This window comes from Condylura cristata, unplaced genomic scaffold (genome assembly GCF_000260355.1).
Source record: "Condylura cristata isolate star-nosed mole 26May11 unplaced genomic scaffold, ConCri1.0 scaffold00014, whole genome shotgun sequence".
Classification (NCBI taxonomy): domain Eukaryota; kingdom Metazoa; phylum Chordata; class Mammalia; order Eulipotyphla; family Talpidae; genus Condylura; species Condylura cristata.
This window is the reverse complement of record NW_004567115.1, coordinates 29,303,982-29,316,591: the sequence shown is the minus strand read 5'-3', so window position 1 is coordinate 29,316,591 and position 12,610 is coordinate 29,303,982. Positions and strand designations below refer to the sequence as shown.

Sequence of the window (12,610 nt, the reverse complement as noted above, 5' to 3'; positions counted from 1 at the left end):
AGAGCAAGGATCAGTGAGCAGGATTTATGGAGGAACAGTTCTGTGATGGAGACGAGGATAACTGTTACAGAAACCCAGCCTGCCCAGCAGAGATGATTCTTGGTTAGCATTGTAAGTGCCCAAGAAGAGTGAATGGCCATTCGTCTAAGTTACCAAGGAGACCATTCCTAAAATCAGAAAACCCAGGGATGATCCTGTTTTCTGCTTTTTCCTAGCTTTGTGAATTTGGACAAATTATCTACCTACCCTGGAACCCAGTTCCGCCATTTTAAAAAATGGCAGTAGTAGTACTGGTTTGGTAGTTACTGAGATCTTTCCACTGAGACAGCCACCGTGATTGCACCATGCCTTTGATGTCAGCATCTTCCCTTTCCATGTGGGCTGCTGTTTGGACCAGACAATTCAGTGCACCGCCATGATTCTGCGAATTTGCCGTATCATCCCGGTGCATGGAAACCTCAAAGGGTGGTCTGGACAATAATCTTCATCTGTATACTTGAAAAAGAAACTCAGAACAAGACCCAAGGGCAGGTGCATGTATAAAGGTCAATAAAGGTTTATTTACAAGGGAAATGAAAAGAGGAAGAGGAAGAAGAAAGAGAGTGAGAAAGAGAGATTTATTGGTTAATAGATCCTACTAGTTGTAAGATCCCATGGATAGAATAAAGCAAGGAGACAGAAGTAAGAGAAGCTCTATTGTGCTCCCAGGCGAGGTTCACAGGCTCAGCGGGTACCTGAGAAGTCGTGCCCAGTTTACAGACGAGGGGTCTTTTATATGTCCCACTCTGTCGGGGCTGGGGAGATAGTGGAAGAGCCATGCAGTCCTTTTGATGGTGGTCCCGTCTGCTCAGGGTCTTTGATCCTTATCCGAGCGGCTCCGGGGGTAACATCCTCACACCAGCTCAGCATCTCATCTTGATACTTCCAGATACGCTTCCTTTTGCCACTCTGGGGGCCTGGGTGAGGGGTTTGGGTGAGGAGGCTGCCATGAGTAGCTTGGGTGACCTTTCTCTAGTAATGCTGTCTGTGGCCCTGGGTGCACTCTGAAGTCAGGCAAAAGCAAGCCCCCGAAGCTACATGTTTGGTTTTATACCAGCCATGGCTGTTTAACTCCATCCTTAGTTCCTAGCAAATCCCCCTTCAAGAAGTCAAGAGCCATGACAGATCCATGGCATGATGGGAGTTACAGCCTCAGTGCCTGGGGTCTCTTTGGCATGGAGGTGGGGTAGAGTCCCTAAAACATCAGTGGATGGAGAGTGACGTTCACTCAGGACATGCTCTTCCCCCAACACTCCTTTGAAGAACTGCTTCATCCCCTTGATCAAATAACTTTCTGTGTTTACTATAAATCTGTGGATTTAACTTAGCCTTGCTCTGTCTGTTCTCATTCATGTGAGTAAGTGAGAATAGACTTGTTCAATTTTCTTCCCCTCACCCTCACCAGTACCATCACTAGCTGTATGAATATAAGCAGTAATAAGTAAAGAGGTTTTGACTGAAACTAGAATACAGATTTGTCTTGTGTCGACATATGTTGTGTGTAGTGATGTTGGATCCATGGCTTTCCACCCTGGCTTCTCTAGGGTCACCATGAAGCACAACAACAACAAAAAGCCCTGTCCTAGACAAATTAGATCTAAAATGCTGGGAGTGAGGTCCTGGAATCAGCATTTCTTAAGAGATACCTTCTTATGATTCCTGTGAGGACTGGGCAGAGGGAGATAAAGAACCAGTGGTCTAGATGTATTTCAGAATCTTTTTGGTTATTCAATAATCTCATGTAGCTTCATTCTCCAAGGACACACTTTCTTTGTGAGGTTCAGTCCATTTATTTAGTAAATCTGGTGTGCTGGTTTTTCATTATTGATTTTAATGTAAGAGTGAACACCATAAGAGTTTTTACCCCTGCTAATTGACCACAACTCTATATTAAACTCTCACCAACACTAACATGTGTCTTCCCAGTGATGTGTTCTCGGGAAGATACGTGAAGATTAATGGCATGCACGTGGCTTCCTCCTCCGTCCCTCTCCTTTCTCTCCTCATTATCCAGAAACTGGGGCAGCTAAAAGCTGCTGGCAATGGCCAATCTGCTTTGTGCTCTGATTTTTCTCAATCATGACTGAAGAATTCCAAGGGCGGGAGCTAGAATCTCTCCTTAAGGACACAGGTGAGATTCATTTTCATGACAGTCCAGAGCAGAGAGAAGGTGAACAGGCTGCCAGCCTGAAACACTCTACCCATCTGCCTGAAATTCTGGAAAATTTCCTTGTCTGCTTCAGGGTAGGGCTTGTCCTTGAAAACTGTCAAATTTGATTGAAAAATTGGTATACTTTGAGTGAGCTGATTAGGCATTTCATTATAGCGGTAGCTGACTTCGGTGCTGATGTAAATCATCTCAGCTACTTGAAATGACCGTAAGTTAAGTGATAGCAGTGTCATAGCAGTTGATCGGTTATTCCCCCTTGGAACATTACATTTATTCTGAATGCTCAACAGGGTTTTGTGGTAGATCGTCCATGTGAACAGGGGGAAGCTGCAACTCCGGTCTACATGAGATTGTGGTGTGCAGGGCCGGGGGAGTGCATGTGTGCACCTACACACCCAAGCACACTCCACACCCAAATACACATGCACACACTACACGTAACATGAGCACACCTTTACCCAATGAAGCTTGCCGTATGTCCATGAACAGAAGAGCAATTAATAAGATTCAGAGGCTGCCAACACTTGTTATTTTTGAAAATTATTGATTAATTCAATGGAGGGTAAGTGAAGAGGGTCAGGCTTTAATGTGGCTGAGCTCTGTGGCTGTCACGTGTGGCCTTGAATGCAGAAGGACTTGGGAACATGGGCGTCGGGCACACATGCCTGGTTGTGGACACCTGGGGGGTGGTGTGGACACGTGCCAGTGTGCACAGCTGAGCCTGGAGGCAGGGGCTATAAGGGAGGCGCTGCTCAGCAAACAGCTGCAGAGGAATGACTGAGAGGAAGCAACCAGAAGGGAACACCACAGAACTCAAGGAGAAAGAGGCCGGAAAGGCTCCCGGTGCTCTTGCCCACCTGAGCCCAGTTGCCGCACTACGAATGGCATGAGCGGCAGGACAGTTCAATGCAGATGGGTATGGAGCCCTCTGAAGACCTCTGGAGGGGCTCAGGGGTGGTGGGCCGTGAGCAGGTAGTGCTCCGCGGCTGGCCGCCCCTCTGTGAGCACCTCCTGAGTCCCTGGTGCAGGCAGAGAAGACGCTGCTCACAGTGAGGAGGCAGCAGACAGACATGGTGCCTGCCCAGAGACAGGGCTGGGGGTGAGTGTTCCTCACAGCCCTGCAGCTGAGGCCAGGTTGACGCTGACGGCGGTGTAATAGCACAGGTGTGGCTGGTTCAGGAGTTGCGGGAAGAGCTGATGGTGCTGCAGAGGCAGAGGCAGAGGCAGAGGCAGACTCAGACTCAGTCAGGAAGAAAGCGGACCCCCACCCATCATTCCTAGTCTGCCCAGTGGTGGCAAAGTAAAAACTGATGGACTCGATAGACAGTTCCACCAGAAGGCAGGGGACCTTGGCAGGCTGATGTCATGGCCCTGGGACTTGGGGTGATGGGATCATTTGCACACCCCAGGAGACGAGAACCAAGGCTGTGGCCTAACAGCCTTGTGTGCTGCCTGGCCCGAACCCACAGTGAACCCACCAGCCTGGGATGGCTGCAAAGCACTCAGGTAAGACCTTAAACTGACTTGAATGTCTTCTATGTGCTGGGAATGAGGCAAAGCACAGGGACACAGTAGTGGAAACATTAGACAATGTTCCTGTTCATATCGCCTTATAGTCTAGGAAGGTGGAAATTCGACAATTACAAGTGTAATTGTTGTTGTGTGTAAATTCTGAATCAGGCAGAGTCTCGTGTAAGAAGCGTGTGATTCCAAGCCCCACACATGATTGACTGCAGGCAACTATTGCTAGAATGAACTAAGAAAACGATCTCATTTAAACCTACAGGTATTCATTATTTGCAGTATATAAATAATGACCCCAAATTAGCAACTTTGTTAATAGACCTTTTTTTCTCTATTGAAAACTCAAGCTTTATCTTACATTGCTGAATATCTATTGCCCATTTTCTAACTTAGGGGCTTAGTTTTCAGAATCTTAAAATATCCTGTTATCAGGTGGTGGTTCCTGTAAGACTGTAGAATCATTCAAAGGACACTTTGCATGCCCACCAGTCCTGGAGTCAGTCCCTGTTTGCTTCTCAGTAATCCCCATTACACTTGTAATTGTCGAATTTCCACCTTCCTAGACTATAAGGCCATATGAACAGGAACATTGTCTAATGTTTCCACTACTGTGTCCCTGTGCTTTGCCTCATTCCCAGCACATAGAAGACATTCAATATGTTTTCAATAAGAAAACATGTCCTTAACGAAAGACTCTACCAGTGACACAGTGTTTCCCACTCACCTCAACACCCCTGCTGGGCAACACAAGGCTCTCTTGGGCACCACCTGGCTGTGGGGTAGTAATGATCTCTGCCAGGTCTCCTCCATCACTTGATTATTCCCTGCAACCTGCTGGTTCCTTTTTTTTTTTTTTTAATTTATGTTATTTTACAAAAGTTTATTTTTACATCATTTTGTACATTTTTTTCCCATCTCGATTGTAAGCCCCATGGGTTTCCCATCACCAAGTCACCCGTGTGCCATCACCATAATCCCGTGCACTTCCTTCCCCATTCCCCCATTTTTGATCCCATTCCCCACTCCACGCCCGCAAAATGTCTCTGGTATATGGCTGTTCTTTTTTTTTGTTATTTTCTCGCCTGGTCCATTATACTCCTGCTATGAGTGAAACCATCCGGTATTTTTCTTTCTCTTTCTGGCTTATCTCACTAAGCATGATCTTTTCCAGCTCCATCCAAGTTGCTGCAAAAGACATGTGTTTCTCTTTTTGGTTGCTGAGTAACATTCCATTGTATATATGTGCCACATCTTTTTAATCTAGTCATCTACTTTTGGGCATTTGGGCTGCTTCCATGTTTTTCCAATTATAAATAAAGCAGCAATAAACATCGGGGCGCAGACATCTTTTTCAATCAGTGTTTTTGTGTCTTTTGGGTAGATACCTAGGAGTGGGATTGCTGGATCGTAGGGAAGCTCCATGTTTAGCAGTTTGAGGAACCTCCAAACAGTTTTCTATAGTGGTTGTACTAGTTTGCATTCGACCTGCTGGTTCCTTTTTAAAGAGCATAAAATATGTACATTATCTTAATGATGCCTCCAGGACAGGCTTTTCTTTGCTCTACTATTATGTGGCCAATATGAACCCCTCCTAAAACCCCTCCTCACTCCCACCACAAGCCACCTGGAAGTGGGTCACACTTCAGAGTTCCCTGCTCCAAGTGTCTTATGTTTTCCATAGTGAAACACTGCAGGTCTCTAACGAGTCACCACAAGCCTTTAAAACAATCTAAATATAATAAAAATGTCAGAGTACACCACACATAGTTAGGAAAATGTTTCTTGAAACATCTGTTTCAATATAAAACACACACACACACAAACACACACTGCATGTGTATTGGACTGAGATATTTAATATATTCCCTATGAGACATGCCATCAGTAGGATTAAGTATTGTGAGTCTGGTATTAAAATCCTCTGAACAGTGGGAGTGAGACCTGAGTTTAATGTGGTCTCTGCTGTACGGTGAGTTGAACATAATCCCTTTGAGCTTCAGCTTTTCAGCTGCACAACAGGTAAAGTCATTGATACAGTCTATGTGAGTATTATCTACATATTTTGTATATTGTTGACATTGTTATGTGACCAGTAACGTTTCTACTTACCCACATTGTATTTCCCTATTTGCTCCAACTTTTATCTTCCATTTCCACCAAAGTGTTCTTTATTGTCTAAAACTATATTGACATTTTTTCACCTCTATTCTTTTGTTCTATCATTCTTACTTATATTACCTTTCACATCTCAACTAACCTAATTCCTGTGCATTTTTCAAAATCCTGCCTAACTTCTGTCTTCTCACTGCCATTATTGCTCCTAGTCACTACCTTATAAGCTCATAGGAGCAGAGACCATATATCTTTAGTCCTGTGCTTTTCTTGGGACTGAGGTTCATGTCGGGAATTTATAGAATGGAAAGAAGGGCTCAAAGTCCACTGGGGTGCACAAGTCCTCTCTATGACTTGCTATGTGAAAAATCCTGTGGGATCTATGGAACTCAACTAGTTTCTTCTCCCTGAAATGGTCCAATATTCTTTCTTCTTTGCTTAAAAAATATTTTTCATGCCTTAGAAATGACTCCTGAGCTGAGTGGTAAAAAACAAAAGAACAAAAAAGGTTAAATGCAAATTTTTTTAATATGGTAAGCTTATCTGTCATCCATTAATAGGAACTTTGATGACTGTATATATATATATATACACACACATATAATATCTGCTTTTTCAATTAACTGTCAATTAGCAGTATTATTGATGTAAATGTTTACATTGAGCTGTATTGAGCTATACTGAGGCATTGTCTCCACTTTTGTAGCCACCAGCTGGCCATGGATATGGAGAATAATATTGAAAAATATCACCTCAATCTACAGCCCTTGGAATCAAAGGTCAAAATGTAAGTACTTTAAAATTTGCATTAAAGCATTAGTTGTAAAGTTATTGACTTATTAAGTCCTGAACTACTCTGGAATTTGGAGTACAAAAATGACACATTTGCCTATTTCACCTTTATATAGTATACCACTCCCCCCCCCCACTCACCCTGTCCCCCATTTTAAGAGGCAACACAACTACTTTATCACACTGTGCTGATATGGGAATGATTGGATTACCATCACTTCAAGTTTGCTTGGCTTTTCACTGTCAGAAAGGCTTTTCAGCTTCCACTAGCATTTCTCACTGTTTTAGTTTCTTAGTTACTTTATCCTATTCCAGGATATTTCTTAATTTTACATGAACACACACATCTCTTAATTTTACACACAAAAAAACATCTTTTCAAACCTTTCTTCTTCCTATTTCCATTCCAGCCCTGGTCCAATTATTATTCTTTTTTTTTTTGGGCAGGGGTGTCTTTCTTTCTCATTTTAGGTCTTTTCTTATAGTCGTAATGCAGTCAAATGTACCTCCTCTCCTTCCACAATAACCATCAGCATACAATAGTGTTAAATTCACCTTAATACTAACAAAAGTAAAACAAATAAGATCCAAAGTGATACAGATCACATTCTAGAACAAAATAGCAACTTCTAAAACCATTTGTAAGTAGAGGAAAATCCCAGCACATAAGAACAGCCATTGAGTGTGTATCATCGCTCTCTCTCTCTCTCTCTCTCTCTCTCTCTCTCACACACACACAAACACACACACAGAGCTGAAACTCTGAGAAGCTCACACATGTGCTCATGTCAAGCTCATGTCTGAGCTTCACCAGAATTGCTGGTCATTTGCAAAAAGAAACACAGATGAATTTTCTAGAAAAGCAGATACCCTGAAGAGGCGAGACAGGAGGAGTGCAGAATTGAAAAATGAGTCTTGCTGGATTTAGGATTTGAAGCAGAACTGAGGCAGGTGTATAGTATTATCCTAGTGGATAAAAAAAATATTCACACACATCCTGCAGCTCAGTGCTAATCTTGGCTGTCAGCGGGAAGCACACAGGACTGTCCCTGAAGGTCAAGTTCAAACTTGGCTTCTGACCTTGGTGGGTCCCAGCTAGGAAGCTCTGCATCACACTTACTAAGTGAATGATGAAGCAGGCTACCAAATCATTTCATGTAAGCAGTGTTCAGCTTCACTACACAAGATGTTAGTTTCTAAACATAGGTTGATTTATCCTTAGGCATTTTCTCATTAATAGTGTCCTCTTAAGTGAAAAAGTGCCGGAAAGGAGAGTTGGTTGTGTGAAAAATTAGAGAGCTTACTTTGAATGCTGAATGAAGTCAGGAAACCTCATCATCTCCAATATAGGGGAGCAGGGAGGGTACCAGCAGCCGGAGCAGGCAAAGCAAACTTCTCTGCGGAGGTTCCAGCCAACGGAGTCTGGCATTTTCTGTGCATTTAGTGTGATAGACAAATCACAGCTCAGTGAGGTGTAAACAGAATGGTTTTATCTTTTCTAATAACACTGAACTCCATTTCCACTGATGTGGTGGTGGTGGGGCAATGAGAGAGAGAAAACTTAATCTTGCCCAATAATAGAATCTGAGTCTCATCAGAGAACTTAGTTCAGTGCCTTTTGCTTAATCTGATTATTAAATTCTTAACTCTTACAACTGATCATCTGGCACATGTCAGACCCTCCCACTTCCCCTCCTCTCCCCACTCTCCTCTCCCTACTCTCTTCTCTTCTGTCTCCTCTCCTCTCTCTCCTACCACCCAGTGCCAGACACCAAGCCTGGCCTGGAATCCAAGTACAGTGAACACTGTGCTCCCAGAGTTGTTTCCTTAAAAAGAACACTAAGTGCTGGGACCCATGGGGAGCATCAGTGGTGTCCCCCAAGTCCCAACCAACGGTGTAGTCTGCACCCTTCCCAGTCCCCAGGCTGGCCTTGGCATCCTCCCAGGGAAGAATGTGGGGTGCCTACATCCCTGCTTCTCAAAGGGTGTCCTTTAGACATTGGGAGCATGAGAAGAACAAGGGGACCTTTCCTTGGGTTTCAGGGGCACCCTCAAACTTCGCAGGCTTTTTCTGAGTATCTACTTCCTCTGTTGGTGGGACCAACAGAACTTCACACTCTCTTTGGAAGAAGAATCGAGGGTTCCTATACTATAAAACCTGCACCCTGGCAAAACCCCCTCCTCCCCATGAAGGAGTGGGAGGTCTGATGCAGGCTTGCTGGAGAACCCAGCCCCGCAGTCCTGCCAGGCATTCTCTGCTATGAAGGACAGGCAGGTGTGGCCTGTCCCTGGAGGAGCCCTGCATTGTACAGCTGGGTATCGGGAAGAGTGTTTCCCCAAACTCAGGACACCATGAATTTGGTAAGAAGAAGCCCATGTTGTGACAGTGTGAAGTGTCCATGGATCAAAGCAGAAGCCTGTAGGGGAAGGACGGGTGTATGTGTTGAGGGGAAGGGTGTCAGGGAGGAAGCATAGAATTGAGAGGAATGTCAGGAAGGTGTGCTACCTGGTTCACAAATGCAACCGTTAGGAGGTCATTCTGAGTTTTCAGCTTGTGGGAGCAAAGGACTGTGTCAAAGAGCAAAAGCAATCAAGGTTGCACAGCTATTAATAAAAAGTCACTTGGAGAAGGCGGGAGGCAGGCTTCCTGCAGTTCCAGAAAGGCAAGCCGCCAAGTCGGAGAACTAAGTGACAGTGAAGGGGGTCCTGGAAGCCCCTCAAAGAAGGCGCTCAGCCCAATGCAAAGAGAATAGACCCTAGAACATGCTAACGTCCTGACCACTAGAAGCCAGAACTGCAACGAGGCTGGGGCAAAGGTTCACAAGGAAGGAACACAGGCTTTATGCAAGGAAGGGCACGTGTTGCCCAAATCCAGCCAGCCACTGCCACCGGTGTGTCCTACTGAGAACGCAAACACTTCTCTGGACAGCAGCCTTCACTTTAAGGGTGGCCCTGAATGGTGGCAATCCCCTTCCTGTGCTTTACTGTCTTAGTGCTCACACTGGCAGCACCTATATTAAAGTGGCATGAAACAGAGAAGATCAGCATGCTCCTGTGTCAGAGGACATGCAGAGTCATGAGGCATTCCTTATTAAAACAACAAGAATATATTTTATTTTGTTAGGGATAAACAGACCTAGAGAATATAAACCATCTGTTAAAGCTCTGCTCATTAAATATATGCAATTCCTTTCCTTATTTTGTATTAATATATTTTATTTTCTACTGCTGTAACATTTAAATTCTACAAAGAGAGACAGAGAGAGAGAGAGAGAGAGAGAGAGAGAGAGAGAGTGTGTGTCTAGAGAGTGAAGACAATCCCCCAAAGAATTTGAACGATGTTTTGCAATAAAACCTTGTTAAGTTGCATTGGAGTGTAAAGCCTGTCAACATCAGTCAAAGTTGAAAGAAAAGAGTGTTTGCAAGCAAGACTTTGGAATTAGAGCAGCTTAGGTTCACATCTGATTCTGCTCCATACCCGGTGTGCAGGCCTGGGCCTCAGCCCCTTTCCTTTGTAAAATAAGGTCAGTACCAAGTGAGGAGAGCCCTAAGAGATCACCAGGATCCCTAAGACAAAAGGAACCTGTGAGGATGCCTGGCTAGCCCTCTTTGAAGTGAGTACCCTTTGATATGGATGCCTGGACATCAAACTTGGTTCAGGCACTTGAGTTACAAGAAGGAAATGTCAGCCCTGGGAGCTTACAATGTGGAAACCCTCTGCAAATCCAGCCGCTCATGTCTCCATTGTTGTTTTATGTCCAGCTTTGCTCGCAAAAAGCGCAGCATTGTCCTCTGGTGTCCAGTGAACTAAAATGCAATAAAGATACAACTTCCTCCCACCCCATACCCTTTTTCAAAGTTTCCCCTTGCACCATTTGGCTTTTATCAAAGTCCTGCATTAGTATCTGGTTTTTCTAATGGAAAGAAACTGGAAAAGTATTCCCACTTTTATGACCAAAGGCAAAACACAAAACAGCATCGCTTTGCAGCAGTGACTAGGAGCAAAGGCGGCCCCCAGAGCCTTCCCTGGACTTCCGGTCATGGGCTAGACATCGATCGCACTAATCCTTTCACTCTAGTCTAGTATTATTTGAAAATAACCGTATTATTTGGTATGGCTGGGTAGGTTTTATGCAGGGGGTGGAGGAGGGACTAGAAATATTCTAAATTTTTTCTGTCTAAAGCTAAATGATTCTTTGCTTAATACCATTTTGGCTTAGAGATGTTTCACAGCAACATTCTACTTTCTGAAGCAGAGGAAACCTGTGTTCTCAAATGATTACCAGATTTTCTCTATTTTTCTGAATAATCAAGTGAATTTAGAAAAAGAGAGACCATAGAATGCCTAGGATTCTTATAACATGTGGCTATGAATTGTCAGTATGTCCTGATTTTTAAATGGCTTTTTTTCCTGTTTCTTTATAATGTATATCCTTACTAAAGACACGTTTATTTAAACTTTTAAAAAAAGATATATTTATGCATTCAGAACTTGGGTGAAGGGGCGGTGAGAAGATTCACCAGAGATAGAGTGTGGAACAGAACAGGCGGACTAATGAAATACACTGCTGAGGGGAGCAGCAGGCAGGTCAGGAGAGGTCTGCCATGTCATGTAGGTCACCTCTGAGGCAGGGATCGAACTCATGCTAAAGTGGCTTTAGCTTCATAGTGATGTACTTTAACCCACTGCACCATCAGGTAGGGCCTATTTAAACTTTTAATGAAAGCCTATTTAAGGAAACTAAATGGAATGTCTTTTATTATAAGTACAAACAAATAGCATCACAGAAAGCCAGGAAAATGACACAGATAAAGTGATGACCCTTACCGAAATAAAATACTAGTATTTTATGTCCTTACAGATTTAAAATCAGAATAGTGATAAAGTGCCCTGTAGTGTAAGTTCTGGATGGGCACCATTACAGACTGCTGGTGCCCTCAAGTGGCAGAATTTGTTAGCAGGAGTCTGGGAAACAGGCTTCAAGTACTCTGGCGATAGAGAAATCAACTTCCAAGAGTTAGCTACTCCTTTCATAAAGTGGGCCCTGAAAGAGGCAGTGGGCTCCCTCCTCCCCAATCTCAGACACATCATCTTGCATAACTCCTCTGAGATGCTGTTGAAGGTTTTTAAACCAAAGAAATGTAAACAAGTAAGGTTGTATTTTTGAGTACGTACAACCAAATAGAACAGTGACATGTAACCCCAAACAGAGTCATATCCTGCTTTAATGGGACCTGAGATGTTTATATAGTTTGGAGGAAGCTTTAAACACCTACAAAAATGTCCACTTTTGCAACTGTATACAAACCATGAAGAGATTTCTTGCAGGGTCTTCAAAGATGCTCTTGGCAGCTATCTAAGGAAAGTCTCTGTAAATTTCAGAGCTTCAGGGAAATTGGCCTCTGATCTAGAAGTATTGGTTCACTGAAGCTTCTGAACTTTTCCTTGAGTGTGATAATTCACAGAGGATTATCCAATTAGGAAACATGCATTTACTGAGTCATGTGGTAACATTTATGTGTACTTTCTATTTTTCTGATTGTAGATAATGAATGATTTTGAGCCATTTTAGTTAAAAGAAATTAAATCAGTTTGTTTATACAGAAACATCGTAAAGACTTTAGTTGTGTGTGGGAATGTTATAGAACAGCAAAGTGATAGTGATGGAATCTATGTACTGAATCCTGACAATAGGTCTCCACTTCTAATCCCCTCCAGGAAAGGACAAAGTGTTTACATTGGCCTCATGTGAAAACTGAGATGTTAATCACAAAGATTAGAAGTCAGTCTAAATAGGGAAAAAAATTACTTAGCTTTGACAAAGGAGATGATGTTAGCTTTTCCTGATACTAATAACAAATAAGAGCCCTCCTCTTATATATTGTACATGTGTTATATAGTATATATTTAGTCACCTGATCAAAACACATGCAGCTTTCATCAGCTATCTTGACTTCTCTGCCCATTTCTTC

At 43.3% G+C, this 12,610-nt stretch overlaps 1 protein-coding gene across 1 annotated transcript in view; it reads left to right on the top strand.

Annotated features, from left to right (window-relative positions):
* The window catches only part of LOC101626324 (schwannomin-interacting protein 1), a 591,244-nt gene that overhangs the window by 128,291 nt on the left and 450,343 nt on the right, over nt 1-12,610 (top strand). The window contains exon 3 of the mRNA XM_012724783.1: nt 6,552-6,632. Coding sequence (XP_012580237.1) covers nt 6,552-6,632 — 81 coding nt within the window. The remainder of the gene's footprint in view (nt 1-6,551; nt 6,633-12,610) is intronic.